At 39.0% G+C, this 16,641-nt stretch overlaps 1 protein-coding gene across 1 annotated transcript; it reads right to left on the bottom strand.

Moving 5' to 3' along the window:
* Nucleotides 1-3,055: 3,055 nt before the first annotated feature.
* Nucleotides 3,056-10,316, bottom strand: LOC103363049 (elongation factor 2-like). Its single transcript, XM_008289643.1, has 13 exons — nucleotides 10,248-10,316; nucleotides 8,863-9,077; nucleotides 7,841-8,022; nucleotides 7,351-7,562; nucleotides 6,776-6,954; nucleotides 6,514-6,619; nucleotides 5,995-6,247; nucleotides 5,638-5,833; nucleotides 5,171-5,537; nucleotides 4,713-5,066; nucleotides 4,446-4,628; nucleotides 4,088-4,220; nucleotides 3,056-3,420 (listed from the first exon to the last, which is right to left on the bottom strand). Exons 1-13 carry the CDS (start codon nucleotides 10,248-10,250, stop codon nucleotides 3,227-3,229), a joined length of 2,577 nt encoding a protein of 858 aa, XP_008287865.1. The 5' UTR covers nucleotides 10,251-10,316; the 3' UTR covers nucleotides 3,056-3,226.
* Between the last annotated feature and the right edge of the window lie 6,325 nt (nucleotides 10,317-16,641).

The raw sequence follows: 16,641 nt of genomic DNA, 5'->3' as shown, positions 1-16,641 counted from the left end.
GACAATAAAGTTATAGTACTTAGAACCTTTGTCCTAAGCCCATCGCTCAGTTAATAAACCTAATAAACTAAATGGATTAAAACCAAAAAGGATTTCTGTATGTGGTATCTAATATTTATGCTACAGTTAAAGTCTGAGCTACATAAAAAAAATAAAGTTAATCTTATGCTAAAGTAACAAATTTGCACTGATCACAATGAGTCATGAGGAAAAGGTACTGCCCTTTTTACGATTTTGCATTTAGTTTTACGATAACAAAGTTGCAGTCCGTTATGATTTAATTACCCACTAGATTAGTTCACTTAAGCAGACATTTTGTGTACATATTAAACTGATTCTCTCTACTGGTAGTATTGTTATTAACTACTTGTGAAAAGCATTAATTAATCTTCAATAAAAGGCGCCCACTGACACTGCCTCTTTTTCTCCACCATAGACACTGACTATGCGTTACATTAAGTCAAACCTTTGAACAGGATTAATAAGATCCCTTTATACATATCAAGCTGTTTACATCACATACTAGATGACGCTGCACTTTCTGGGGTGATTCATTTGCACATTCCTGCACACAGGAAGCGCTTTTATTACTTTGTGACTCATAATCTCTTGATTACACTTGCTGCTGATATGGCTTGTAACACTGCTTCTTATTGGCTGTTAGTGCCTCCTGACTGGCAGCACGTTCATATGTTACTGTTGTACACTGAAACAAGTCAGGGTCCTTGTATGTGAAAACCTACTTGGCCGTAAAACCTTTCTGATTCTGATTCTCAACCGGTGACAAATTCTTGACTTGCTGAGTTAATGTACACCCTTGTCAGGTGTGGCTTTACATGCTGCATTTATATTTTTACTGTCCAGGGTGTAACTCGCCTTTTGCCCAAATTTCCCAGAGAGAGGCTTCAGTCCCTTGTGAACCTCTCCAGGATGAAGCAGAAGGATGAATGGATGGATGAATAATCTAAATTTATATGTAAATGGCAATAAATACTTGTTAATGAGAGAAAGTGACCATGAGAATGTCTTCAGAAGTACTCTTTTGCTATTATGTCTGATTTGCTGCCCTCCTTGTTGCATTGAGTGTCCTTGTCACCAACATTTTCCTAAATATATCTTATCATCGGAAATGTTCCACTATTCACCTGTGGTTACAAAATGTAACTGCACTGCTCTAAACTATTATTAATATTATTTTTTTTTTACATTTATTAACAATTTTCTGTCCACACAAACACTAAGGCCACATGCCTTACAATGTAGCACTGAATGACATCAAATCACTGAACATGCAACAAACACGTTTAAATGACCACAAATTAAAACTGAAGAACATGTTACCAGGTATGTTTAACAAGTTTGAGGTTAGTCATAAAAGTCTAACTGTAGTCAGTTTTTTTTTATTTCCCTCAAAGTTTAAAGCAGCTAAGAAGGGGAATTCTTCTTTTTGGAACATGGAGAGGTTTGGAGTTGTCCACAGGCATCTTGTTTTAAGAATAAATAATAATAAAAAATCACATACAGAGAGTACATCTAATCAAAGAGTCCACGTTTGAGTTCATTTTATAGCTAAAAACTTTCATCCTATGGCAAAGCCAAACATTTTGCTCTTCAACCAATCATGTAAATCATCCCAAACTGCTTTGGTATATTGTATTTATAGGTCTGCTGTTGCTTCATCACTTTTTAAAAAAATGCACACATGTATATAAAAATTAGATTTGGATTTATATGCATTGAATTAATTCCTTTAAAAGACGCCTCCTTATCTGTTGGAGGAATGTGTTTTACAGCATATTGATTTGGGAAATTTTAAGAGTTTTAATGTGAAAGGCCTTGGAATAAATCTGATGTAATATGTATTTGAGATTTTGCTTTGTGTGAGTTGAGATGGTTAGTTCAGGCCAGACATAACATGAATATACAGAGTTTCCTCATCAACATGAGGACTACAGATACTTTTAACTATTAAAACATTCGAAGCAGAAGTTGTCTGAAGCAAGGGAATTGCTTGTGTAACATAATATTGTCAATCCATTCCTTCCTCTAACACATCTGTTCACATTGTACATACTGATGAAAGGGTGGGGTTGACTGGCAGTTATGAAACAAAGTTATATTGCAAGATGAATTCAGAAAGGTTTTCTTTTTCCTTATATATTCAAGTGATAAAATTATTAATCTTTTTGGTTTATTTATGGATGAAGCAAGCAAGCAGCTTATATGCATCTAGACATGGAGGAGGCAACGCTAACAGCCAAGACCCAGCACTGCGAGGATTTTGTGTCAATGATTCTGCTGATTCAGGCATGTCAGTTTTACAGCATACAGTAGGTTGTACGCAGGACTAACACCAACTCTTCACTCTTCAAATAATGGAGAGAAAAAAACCCCTCAATACCCATCACCTGTTTCCAGAGGCTTACTGTGACATCATCCAACCCTAGATGTCAAAATTCTGAAATGGCTGACAAAAAAAACAAACAAAATAGCAAAAACTCCGATTCTAGAAACCAGTATCTTCCAGTTGTGCAGCTTATAGTGCCCAATAATGTAATGAGGAACCATATTGACATTTTTATACTTGCATGTAGTTCAAGTGTTTTGTCATAACCATGAAACAATGTAATCCAGAACTGATCATAGTACTATACAATACCTAATCAATAAGCCAGCTCTGACTGTCAGTCACGGATGAAGACAGTATGTTCTTCCAAAAGTGGACATGAACAGAAACTACCAATTGGTTTTCCACAACAGTCTGTATAGTACAGCCCTTCAATCCTTGCAGTATTTTCAGATCAACAAAGACACGCTGTAGAGACATTTGAAGCACAATATAACCATATAACTAACCCTTTAGGTCAATATAGTAAAACAACTGATGGTACAGAGTGTAAATCTTGAAATGAAACAATGCATTACCAGCTACATCATACTAATCTTCCGTATGGAAATTTGAACTCTCATCTTTGAATCACTGCCACCTTAGATGAATTGAAGTCTAACATAGCAGCCATGGTCATCCCCATAAAAAAACAAAGCCTGAACCATAAAAGTTTTTATTTTCTTTTATTAATTGTTTACAATTTTTTCAGTTGTTTAATTATTATTGTCGATCCTTTTGGCAATATTTAGTGCTCACTGTGTTCTGTACAGTTCAGTTCTACAATGTTGACTTCTTTTGTGTTGGTAGAGAGGAATGAGACGAGCCAGGTTCAGGCTTTTACAATTTGTCCAGGTAGTTGTCCAAGGCTGGGACACCTTCTTTGAGACCCTTGCGTTTGCGTGTCTCGAGGACAACGATACCAGGCTTGGTTGCTGCCTCCAGGGGGTTTCCAGGGAGGATCTGCCAATGGTCGAACACGCACTGTGGGAAGGCCTGGCCACCAGTGTTGGAACGAAGGTCGGCTGTGAAACCTGTAAACCAACAGAGCAGCACACATCAACACATGCTTTGTACGAGAATCACAAGTATAGTAAAGCAGTATCAGACTTGGGTCAACAGCTAGAGGCTTTTAATGTAAAAAGGCTGCACAATTGGTCAAGAGGTTACACAATGCGCAACGTTACTCTGATCAATGGAGAAACATGGAAAAAGACACGCAGGAAAATGACATATCCTAGGTGCACCAATTAAAATGTGAAACTAAGCTTACTTTTTAAAAAGAAGTACATCCCACTACCTTCATTTGAAAATATACAGTATGGTAGCTTCTGAAGATTATCCCCTAGTGTCCAAACTATCTCTCCTAAAGAAAAGTAGTTTCCTTCATACTTGTTGCACTTAAAATGATTTCTGCCAAGTAAGTCTCCTAAAAAGAAAAAAATACAGGACTGACTACATTCTGTATTTACTAAGCAGACTGTTGTATACTGAAACTGCAAAGCCAGAGTTAAATGGGCAGTGCGTGTCAAAAACTGCAGTTTGAGCAGGAAATTTGAATAGTCATTTCACACAAGACAAATGATGACATAACTCTCGAAATTCTCATTAATTTGTTGACACAACTTACACTGAAAGAAGCCTAAAAGGTACATCAATAATTAAGTGACAAAATCCGCACTGGTTTGAGAGAGGACTTACCGAAGGACTCCATGACAGGCAAGTAGGCCTTGATGACGTACATGGGTGTTCCCATGACTCTGCCCTCCTCAAACACATGACCACGTCTCCTGGTCAACACACCGTAGATTCCACCCATTGCTGTCTCAGGACACTGTTGAGTGGACAGGACATAGTGAGTCAACCTGACACTAATGCTGGTGAAATTATAAGCAAGTCAGCTATGGGATAAAACAAGCAAATAGTTGATAAAACTAAAATGCTTTGCACTGCAAAACATGAGCAGGTATGACGTACTCACTGATCATGTTTTATAGAGGTAAATATACATCTGATTACTGAAAGAAACCAGATAGGCTGCATCTCCTATGCAACTCACCTGGATCTCCACCAGGTAGACGGGCTCCATAAGCCTGGGATCTGCTGTGAGCTCACAAGCATACAAGGCTCTGCGGGCTGTGGGGATAATCTGACCACCACCACGGTGAATAGCGTCTGTGTGCAGGGTCACGTCATGGATGTCAAAGCGAATGGCACGCATGTTCTCTTCACAGAGGACACCCTAAACACAACATTGCAACAATTTGTGAGTTCCAGGTATATCCACCGTTAAAACAAAACATCATTGCATAAACTGGGCTCTTACCTCCTTGACGGCCCACTGGAAACCAGCCACAACACTGTCCTTGATCTCATTAAGGTACTGCACTCCCTTGGTCACATCCACCAGCATGTTGGGGCCAGTTCCGTCAGGTCCGAAGCACCAGATCTTTCTGGCCTCACCGACATCCCACTCATACTTATCGGCAAGGTAACGGGCACGGGTCTTCATCTCCTGACGAGCTGTAACGTCACCCTTCTCGATGTCCTCTGCCAGACCCTCTTCGAAGGGACGAGCCTTCATGAACAGACGGTTGTGCTTGTTGGGCGACTTTGACAGACACATGACACTTGATTCTTCGCTGACGGTCTCTCTGTAGGATACCACTGGGTCAGATTTCTATAAAGAAAAAGACGTGTTAATGCAGGAATGTTCAAGTCTAGGACATTTTATTTGTATGGCTCTTGAGCACAAATCAACTTCACTGAACTGTGATTTATCACCTTGAGTGGAATGCAAGCATGGTCCTCCTCCAGATCTTTCAGGCAGATCTCCAGATGCAGCTCTCCAGCTCCAGCAACGATATGCTCTCCAGATTCCTCAATGATGCACTGGACCATAGGATCGGACTTCGACAGACGCTTCAAGCCCTCCACAAGCTTGGGTAGGTCGGCAGGGTTCTTGGCCTCCACAGCAACTCTCACCACAGGGCTGACACTGAACTTCATCACTCTCATGTTGTGTGACTGCTCATAGGTGGTGATGGTTCCGGTCTTGACAAGGTACTGGTCCACTCCAACCAGACCCACGATGTTACCACAAGGCACATCTTCAATGGGTTCAACGTAGCGGCCCATCATCAAAATGGTCCTGGCAGACAGCAAGGTGGTAAAGTTTAATTCAGAAGTGACCAAATTCCTGATAAATTCACACCTTATAGTTGATCAACAGGCCACATGTTGAAACTTACCTCTGAATTGGCTTCAAGTACAGGTCGTCCTTCTTTCCAGGGACAAAGTTTGGTCCCATGATACGAACTTTCAGGCCAGTGGACACACTCCCAGAGAACACACGACCGAAGGCATAGAAGCGACCCTTGTCACTGGTGGGTACCATCTTTGAGATATACATCATCAGGGGAGCCTTGGGGTCACAGTTCTTGATACCTATGCAACAAATTTATTAAATCAGCATTAGTCCAAGAACAATTAGGCTTTCTACCCTTTCCAGATTCCATCATGGATTATTGCTAACATGCATGTTCTGTATACTGCATGTCTACTCCATTCTTGTACATGAGCAAAATGGAAATAAATCAGCTCCATACCCATGGCAGCCTCATCATCTCCAGGTCCTTCATACAGCAGCTCACAGCGGTACTTCTGGGCAGTGACAGGGGAAGGCAGGTGAATGGTGATCATTTGGAGAAGGGCTTCTCCAGCAGGCAGCCAGCGGCGCATGACAGCCTTCAGGAGAGGTTTACCCTCCTTGTCCTTGTCCTCAGCATCCAACTTAATTTCCATCTTGGTGATCAGCTTGGCAGTTTCCTCTTTCTTGAAGTTCATGATGGCATCAAACACCTAGAAGGAAATTAATGTGAATTAGTAGACTGCAATTTAACATGAGCAAAGTCAGGACATAAGTAAAAATCATTTCACTCAGTGCCTGCTCAGGTTGAAGGTTATCATCACTGGTTAGTCAGGTCAAAGTGAAGAATTTTCAGATCATCACTTGCAGGCATACAGAGCAACTGTTTACAAAATCTTGTTCTTTGAGTCTCACTACTTTGCACTCTAAATGCATTGCCCCCCATTACATTATTCAAATAAACCTGAAGTCTTGTTACCTTGAAGATGGGATCCAGCACAAGAGCACAGAAGGTGCGGGAGTACCTCTTGCCATCAGCTCCAATAGCACTCTTGACAAACTTGCCGTTCTCCCCATCAAAGTACCTAGAATAGTAAAGGTGTAAACATTAAGCAATACAATAGAGATGCAGCAACATCACTAAGATCTTTTCTGTGTGCCATTTTTCCACTGCTGGTAGCCATGCACTCTAATCACATGGCCTTTGTTTGATAATCAAGGTTTCTGTGTTGGAGGCGCACCTATCTCCCCACAGCTTCTTCATCATGTCTTCCACCTTCTTGGAACGCTCAGGTGCAGTCATCTGGGTGTTGCCCTTGGCAGCAAACTTGGATGCATACATCTCAGCAAACTGCTTGAGGGTGAATGCCCAGCCATGGAGTCCAGAGCCAAAGCCAACTGTGCCAATTACTGGATCAACCTAGAAAAGAGACCACTACATCAGTGTGTAATTATAGACTCTCCATTAAATGTCTAGTGTAGTTTTGTTTACACCTGCTTTGGAGATTTTACTGTGGAAGGTAAGACTCATGTTGTCTCAACTGAGTTGAGATCTTTCAGTTTGCAGAAATTTACTACTTCATACTCAATTGAATTTAAACAAGGTGAAAAACATTTTGACCCACATTCAGCATTGAACAGCAGTTTGAGTGCAAATAGGTGTCTAGATGCACACATATGTTCAATAAAAACAGCACTTCTATCACACTAGAATTCAAGTTATCAAACCTTCTCTGCTCATCATAGACAATGCAAGGGGAGACCCATACACAAAAAGTCAAGTGTGTGTTGCACTTTCAGTGTATAGACAACTCACCATGATGTCACCCATAGGTCCATTCTCATCCTCTCCATAGGTGGAGATGATGACGTTGACGGACTCCACAATACGCTGGAAGGTCTGGTAAAGGTCTTCAGGTTCAAGCTGCAACTCAAGCAAGGCACGGTCCATCTTGTTCATCATCAGGACTGGCTTGATACGCTCACCAATGGCCTGACGGAGCACGGTCTCAGTTTGCACACACACGCCTGGCAGGGATACACAAAGCAACTATTTAACACTTGGAATCTAAATGGAACAGCAGCATTTATTTTAAGCTTGAACATTTAAATGGCACAAGTGTCCCAGAAACATTTAGCAGCCAAGTTGCGATCATTTTTGAATATATGGGCCAAATCTCCCACCCATTTTTGTATGATAATAAAAAAAAACCTCCTGTATGCCAGGCATCTCTTTATTTGTAGTCAGTCTTTTTATTTTTTTGCCTGCCAACTTACAATGTGTAAGAGTCTAAGACTAGCCTTACCAGAAACACAGTCCACAACAACCAGGGCTCCATCTGTGACACGGAGAGCAGCAGTCACCTCAGAAGAGAAGTCAACGTGCCCTGGTGAGTCAATCAGGTTGATCAAGAAGCCAGAGCCATCCCTGCTCTGCTTAATGAAAGCCAAGTCGTTTTCACTCAGCTCGTAGTACAAGGAGATAGCTCTGCAGGTTAGACAAATTTAAATGGTAAACATTACACTACGAAAAGTACAGTTGCACCGTGTATGTTACAAATTCCACTTAAAGTATGATTAATATAGAACATTAAGTACATCCTGCAACATGTGACTAAGACAGTCACATCCATTTAATTCAATTCTGGCTGGATGTTAGGTAACAACTGGTGAATTACTTGTAAGGACACTTATTAAATATGTGCTCCAATAGTTAACGTCTTTGCTGAATAACTACAAATGTAAGAAACAGACAATAAAAACATTAGCTGTTTTTGTAAAAGTTTCATTATATTTTTTTTTCTCATTGTGGGGCTCCTCCCTGGGTGGTAATGCTGTTAAATCACAGAACAATATTAAAACTCAGTAATATTTGACAAATCTAATGCTATTTAATTTACCGACACTACTCAGCCAAATTTTATTTGTCTTTCATTTTCTTTATTGTGCAAATATGCAGACATGAAAAATTTGAAACTTGAATTAACTGGAACAGCTCACTAGACAGGCATATCAGGTGTAAATGATTACAGATATCAATAATCCAACAGAATAGGCAAAATAAACTGGATTTTGTTGACCAACAGACAGTTACTAACTAGTGAAACAGACAACCTCAAGCCAGAAATCTGCACCACTTAGATACTGCGCTGGAGCAAATCTCAGAATGAGTTTTATATTGATTTACTATTGGGCAAATAATAAATACTGCAAGAAAAACAGGCACCTAATCAACATGTTTTACTCTCTTGCTGCTTGGCATCAAACCCATATCTGGGAGAAAGAGTCACAAGCTAAGAATGCAGTCAGAAAAGTACCGAACACTTACGTAGACTTGATGGTAATGCAACGCTCCTGTTCATCCTTACGCGTGTCTGTGAAACGAGTTTCTCCAGCGCGAGCTGAGGCAATGATGCCAGCCTTCGACACCAGAGAATCTGTCAAAGTTGACTTTCCATGGTCAACGTGGGCAATCACAGACATGTTACGGATGTTGGCCTTCTTGTCCATGATGGCACGGATCTGGTCTACGGTAAAGTTCACCTAAGGGGAAAAGTACAGATTAGAAGATTAAAATAGGTCAAATGTTGGGAGTAAGTTTCTTTCAGCTTGGACGAAACATATGATCCTTTGTCACCATGACTCGTGGTCGGGCCTAGTCATTGTTTTTGCCAGCTTACGTAAACGTACAGATACAGAGGACATGTACGCCTTACAGGTAGAAACAGCTGGAAACCTGCCTGCCAAAGCATGACGTGTTTAAACCTGTTGGTCTGCCAACAGAAAAACAGCATTGCCAACAGTGTACTTAGTGCATATCTACCCATTTTGCTATTTCACTGGCCCAGGGATTTCCTTTTGTATCATTCTGTGTTGAGTATTTACTATAATGTAACTATTTAAACAGGTATTTCACCTTGCTCAAACAATGCCACAGGCCCCTGATATTGTTGCTGACGTACGTTAATCTGAAATGCTCTGCACTTCCACCCTGGGCGGAGAGAGTCCGCCATCACCAAAGATGACGTTATTGTTGTCTACGTTTTGCCGACTAAAAACACCCAACACTCCTTTGCCAGGACCTACAGGTATATTCTGTTTACAATAAGTTACTTCAATAACTTGACAATCTCCTCCATGAAACGGTAATAAAAACAGATTACAATCAGCATCTACCGGCATGAATAGGCCACGTGTACAGACTTTGAACCGAAATACCGGCAAGTTATTCCTCAGACACGAAACAACTTTAAAAATCACATTTTGTTCCGGGTCCTTCACCCAATATGGACGACGTGTTAAAACGACGCAGCTTTATCCCAATTTCCCTTCATTTCAAGCGTCATGAACGACAATTTAGCGGAAGACTAGCTAACGTTAGCACAAGAAGCTGTCAAAGTTAGCCAACACCGCTTTTACAAGGGTCGCCCGATAAAATTAAAGCGTATAAATTGAATACAGCTATGCAAACACGCAAGCAAGAAAAATAAGTTTTAACAACAGTCCAGAACTGCGTTTCTTTTATCTAGGTGGCGTTTCCAAGCTAACAGTACAGATGACAAAATGGTTGCCATTTTTGGTCCAAGCCATACCATATTATGCGAGTCACAGAACATCCATGCAATATTTCTCCCAGAGCTTTAATACTGACACTAATTACATCTTTTGGACCCAATAACTCGTTTATCGATCAGGGAAATGTGAAGAACTCACCATTTTGACGGATGGTTTTGGATTCTCTTGGTGGAGAAAAGAGACAAGGAATTTTACACTGCCCACCTCACGAGGGCATAGGCAGGGAAGAGGCCGCTGACGTCAGAAAACAGGGCTTTATACAGCGTGCGTGAGCTGCATGCGTCATCACGTAGCGGGAACGCCGAAGCGCGCCGAAGCGGCAACGCTCCAATTTCCCGTAAGTTGCAATATTCTTTAGACAGGTTGAGGTGACATAACAACTTTGCATCAGTTTAATATTTAAACTTAGATCTTTGAATTAGTTGACTCAAAACTAAAACTTCAGGTAACTTAGTGAGATTGACTTTCTAATATATTTTTTCCCCACTTAGAGTTCAAGATTTAAAGCCCCCTCCTCCATATTTACATGCCTGGACAATTTAAGACTGGTAATAAAACACACATTTTCAATGTAGAAGCCAATTCTCTTTTGTTTGTTGGTTGAACACGGTCACATTAGAATTTGCCTTATTCTAAAAATATTAATTATTACTTTATTTTTTCCAGGGCATGAGCCAAACTTTACAGGATAAGTGGATGCATTAAACTCATTTATTATTTGCTTTTGTGCCTATTAATAATAATAATAATAATAATAAGACAAATAAACAATTAAGCAGTGTATGTGAATTACTCGCTATTTGAAAAATTACTTTGCAAATGTTTGAGCTGGGTGAAGCAATCAGCTGCTTCCCCCCGTTTTGAAATGTAAATAATGATTTCCTAATGTAACTTCAGGCAAGCCAATGTCAGCACTCAACACGTGTAAAACTGGCATTTTAATCTGTAATTCTAGTTTGGAATATTATACCTTGGCGTTCACACAACTATCAGCATTAAATTTATTAATTACATGTATCATCATGTACTGTATTGTGTTTGACACAATTTGACAATTTGATTTATTTATTTTGCTTATTCTATCTATTTATCTATCTGTTTATATTCATATATATAGATTTATTTACTGTGTGTTTTATTCTTTCTTCTTCTTCTTCTTATTGTTATCATTATTATTATTATCAATATAGTTTTGGTCTGGAACAGGAGCATAATGCATTTCCCTGGGCATTATACTGTGTATAATTGTGTTTGTCACCAATAAAGGCCTTGAATCCTTGTTGCATGACTAAGTGGGCAGATGACCAAAAAATAAAAATGTGGTTTAATACTTTTGTGTGTGTACGTAAAATCCACATTATGTCTAAACTTTGAGCTTTTCTCACTGTTTTGGAATCTTTTGAGTTTTAAAAAAAAAAGGGATTTCTTGGTCTTATTCTCACTGTAAACAGACTGTTCATGTTATGTTGTTGGTCATTTTCCCAGCAGATGGCGCTTCTGTTTCACTTTTCATCCCACAAGTCCCGCGACTCACAGTGAACACTTGGCTGTTTTATTGTGGTGATAATTTTACACTTTCTGTTCTGTTTTAAATGTTTGTGCAAACCACTGCCGCATTCAGTTACACCTGAAATGCACAAACGATTTTGTGACATCTGTTTGTGCGATATTACTTCTCTACACCGCGTCATGTGTAATTTATTATTTACATTTCTTATACTCAAAATGTCGCCTGTTATAGTCCTAAATGAGAATTCAGTTAGCCTAAGTTAGTGATCGTCTTTGGTCTTTGTGTTAAAACCACATGTAGCTTCATCTCAAAGTTACTGTGTCTGTGTTTACGTTTGGTGTTTTATTTCATTTAGTCATCATCTAACCTACAGTGACATTATGTAAAGTCAGCACTCAATATGTCTACCATATGTCTAAAACTGGCATTTTAATTGGAAATTCCAGTTTAGTGTGAATGATGCCGTAACAGCATTAATCAAACCAGAAACAAAGAGAAAATTATACTTAGGCGTTATTAACTTTTACACTTGCAAAGCTAATACTGAGGAACATCAATGTTGACTTTATAAAATAAACTTTGGCTCAAATCTATCGAGTGGGTGGGCAGTGCACCAAACACCTGAATGTGGTTTAACACCTTTCACTAAGTATAAAATAACATACATTTATTATATTACCTGTAATGGCCTTTACTTTTGTTTAAAAAGGGATTTCTTGGTCTCATTCTTGTTGAGATTTCTTTTTCAATTTAAGCAGATTATTCATGTCATTTCGTTTGATTTTGTTTCCAGCAGATGGAGCATCAGGTCCAGATTGCAGCCTTCAAGTTCCACGGAGCTCAGGGAAAACTTAACCGTTATCTTAATGGTCATTTTACGCTTCCAAAACTGTTACCCTGAACTGAAATGATAAGTGTTGAACTCACCTGTGGCAGTATATTATAGCTACACATCTGCACTGAAGGTAAATACATCCATTTAACTTAAAGGTTTGTGGAGTAACCCAGTTATATTCCACATTATATATTAAATTGTTATATAATCAGGAAATGAATTAAGTCAGACATGGGTAGGTGTTACTGTGTCCTTCAACCTTGACATAATTCCAGTATAAATATGAAACATATCAGATTACAGTCGACAGCTTTAGCTTATATAATTGTAACACCTTCCAAGAAATATTTCTATTTCTAATAAGGCCAAGAGCAACCTTTTATTAATAAGATGTATAATATCAGATGAGTCATTTAGCCTCATTAGAAGATAGCAAGGAGACCTGTATTTCATTGTCTATTAAATACAGATGTGCTCACATCTGTGGATAGAGCAATACATTAGTTATGTCCAGGTAGAATAAAAAAAAATGTCTGTCTGTGCAGAATTGCGATTTGTGTGCCAGCAGACCTGGAATGAAACTTTTCACAGTGAAATAAGGGCATAAAACGGTACATAAACCAAAGTAGCATGATGAAAGTGTTTATATGTCACAAAGTCAGTTATTATTTTTCTATAAAAATCCACTGAAGCAAGAGTTAAAAGTCTGGTCCATAACAAATACTGTGGGAACACATTTTAATTAAAAAAATACGACTTTATGTGCGCAATATTTCACTGTCATGTACAACATTGTCACTGTAATGTGCAGTATTTCATTCACAGGTTTAACATTTCATTTTCATCTGCAGTATTACATCATCACATGTGATATAACTTATGACCTTGTTATCATTACCAGCATTACTTTTTACTTTTAGTCATACTTGAGCTCACTTATTTTATCTCAGTACTGTGTCTTGCTTATGTCTTATTGCTTTTCTACAGGATGCTGCATTTATTCTCATTTCATGTCTTTTTTTCTGAACATCATCTGTCACAAGAATAAGCTGTGTGAGAGCTGGCTTATTTTGTAACTGACTTCACATCTTCAGTGTTTGTTTAAAACTCTCAGTGGCAATAAAAGAAAAAAAAAAATGGAGATGGGTTTTCAGTTCCCATCCAGCAGTATGTTTAGAAACTAGAACATATTACATAACATATTGCACAATAAAGTAAATGTACTGTACATTATCAATAATACAGTGACAAAGAAATAAGCCCATGAAACATTTGCTGGAAAAAATTTTGATATGAATGTCAGGAATGTACATTTCAGCCATTTGAGCATTGGATTTATTGACGGGCCTCTTTCTGTTTCCTACAATGAAGCTTTTACACCATAGAAAGTACTGTACAACAAGAAATGCCTGCATGAAGAAGGTTGCTGACTGAAATGTGGTGTAGGAGTCACGAATAGCAAACATAATCAGTTTTAAAACTTTCAATACATAGAATATACGTGTATTTTTCCATTTCTTGTCAGTTGTTGAATTTCTCCTACAGGTCTCTCACAATGCGGGATGACCTCACTGCGGTTTTATACACCTTTCATTATTGATTAAAAAAAAATAAAAAATCACAGTTTGCTATAGTGAATAATGTAACTTTGTGTGACATTTTGTGTGCAGTTCTCTATTTGAATTCTGAAAGTCAGCTCTGTCAACATGATACAAAACAAGTAGATGGATGGATAAAAAAACAACAACCCATTCCTCATTTCTATGTAAGGTAGGCCGTGACCTTTATGTATATGTATGCAATGAAATACATTGAATTCATCTCCATCCACCCACTCTGCTGAAGCATGCTTTATTTGTGATAACATGTGAGGAAAGTGAAGAAGATTGACCATTATGTGATGAATTTTACAGACATGCCAGTTAGAGAAAAATGCTTTTTTCCCTCCCAAAAACATTGAAATATTCCATGATACCTATTCTAGGAGAAGACTGGAGGAGAGGGGAGGAGCACACAAGGAAGAGAATTAGAAAACAATTAGGCCTAACACGCATACGCCAAACACACAAACACAACACGCTGAACCAATCTGACAGTGTTAATTACCTGTGAGGACAGGAGGAAATCTGGGTAAAATGTTCTCAGTTTAACGCACCTGTTCGGCCTGTCGAGCCATGTGTGCTGTCATATGTGAAAATGTTCACGCCGGATGATTGACAGGGAGAAATGTCAGGCAGCTCAGCCTGAGTAATTGACTATGGATTGAAATGACACCCAACTTTTAGAGGGATGTGATTTCTCCCACAACAGCCATCTCCGGCAACACGTCTTGTTAAAGTTGTTTTTTTTTTTGTTGCTTACTTCAGGAACAGTCCCTGTTCTGCTGGTGCTTTATGTAACAGAAAGAGACAGAAGTCTGACACACACATATTTGCTTCAGTCTGATCCTCAGAAACGCCTGCGGGCCTGAAAGTCTTCAACTTCTGTCATTTATCCAGACTTGCCCTCCGCTCTACCTCGCTGCCTTGGCTTGATCGTGGCTCTCATTTTTTCCTCCTGAGAGAGCCTGAAAATCACACGCTGCACATGAAACTCTAACATTAAGATTAAAGGAAACTATAAATGATTTCATTTGTTTGTGGTAATAAATCTAACAGCTAAAAATAATTGTAATAAATGACATTCCTTATTGTCTGGTGAAACACAGAAGTATAGATAAAACAGTGAACACATCTCAACATTGTTGAATCAAGATCACAGAGACTGATGCATTCTGTCTGGAACATCTCCAAAGCAGCAAGTAGAAACTATAAAACATAAATGAAGAGATCAATGCACGTTTTTATTGTTTGTTTTTGTCTGGAAACAAATCCAAACTAGGTCTACAAGTGCAATGCATTATGAAGAGTAAGGACAGAAATAACTTTTGGCCAAAACTTATAAATCTTAGCAAACTTTAATAGTTTATGATTATAACAGATTGTATCAGAATATATGTTGACATATAAAACATGAGCTCATCTTTCTTGAAATTGGCATAAACATGTAGCGACTGTAAAACAACAACAAAAAAAAAACCTTAAAATGTAGATTTAAGCCTGTTTAGTTGATGAATTGTCAAAAAGTGAGCAAAAGAAATTTGAATCCACATTGATTATCTGTAACCTCACATCAGATTAGACCTGAATTTATCATTTACAATTTGCAATTTCCCCTAGGGGATCAATTAAGTGTTTCTGATTCTGATTCTGATTCTGATAACACATTTAATTTCATACAAGCTGTGTCCTCCTAAAATTAGACACAAGAACATTTTTAACCTCTCCAAATGCAGGTGTTTAAACGACTGCGGATTAGATCCAGGAGGGTCATTTTATTTTATTTTTTTAGGATGATTAAATCTACCTGTTCTCATCAAAGATATAGATTCTTGACAAGAAGCAAATGCATTCTGTCATTACAGTTTTTATTAGACTGTGCACTGCACCTCACATCCAAGGTGAAACTGGCTTGTCAGACTTGATTCTTTGAAAGTTCTTGAACGGCTCACTAAGAGGAATCACAACCTTGAAGCAAGACTGGAACTGAATGCAACTGGTGCTTGACATAATTATTTAATTTCAATGAGAAAAACACGATTGAATCATCCCAAAATAAGGCAACAACATCCATCCATCCATCCATTATATATACACCGCTTCATCCTCACTAGGGTCGCGGGGGTTTGGAGTCTATCCCAGCCGACTCAGGGTGAAGGCAGGGGACACCCTGGACAGGTCACCAGTCTATCACAGGGCTACACTTAGAGACAGACAACCAAGCACACTCACATTCACACCTACGAACAATTTAGAATCACCAATTAACCTCAACATGTTTTTGGACTGTGTGGGAGGAAGCCAGAGAACCCGGGGAGAACCCACGCTGCACGGGGAGAACATATATACTCCACGCAGAAAGATCCCGGGTGTCCACACCAGGATGCGAACCGGCGACCTTCTTGCTGCGAGGCAACAGTGCTAGGCAACAACATGACTTTTTGAACTCGCTTTTGTTGCAGTGCAGACCTGTTTAAGCCCTCTACCGTCCACAATCTGATATGATTATTCCTAAAAAGTAGAAAGATGTGACGTCGCACAATGCTGCTTACTTGCGATCCGACTGTTACTGATGAATGAACATGCAGC

The sequence above is a fragment of the Stegastes partitus genome, unplaced genomic scaffold (genome assembly GCF_000690725.1).
Source record: "Stegastes partitus isolate 25-593 unplaced genomic scaffold, Stegastes_partitus-1.0.2 Scaffold627, whole genome shotgun sequence".
Lineage (NCBI taxonomy): Eukaryota > Metazoa > Chordata > Actinopteri > Pomacentridae > Stegastes > Stegastes partitus.
Note: the sequence above shows the minus strand (reverse complement) of the source record. Positions and strands in the feature narration are given on the sequence as shown.

What these genes read in the sequence shown, in the direction of transcription:
- LOC103363049 (XM_008289643.1), bottom strand. An exon ending in GACCTATGGGTGACATCATG is followed by an intron (nt 6,955 to 7,350) that starts GTGAGTTGTCTA and finishes TCTCTTTTCTAG; the next exon opens with GTTGATCCAGTAATTGGCAC. An exon ending in TACTTGAAGCCAATTCAGAG is followed by an intron (nt 5,538 to 5,637) that starts GTAAGTTTCAAC and finishes GCTGTCTGCCAG; the next exon opens with GACCATTTTGATGATGGGCC.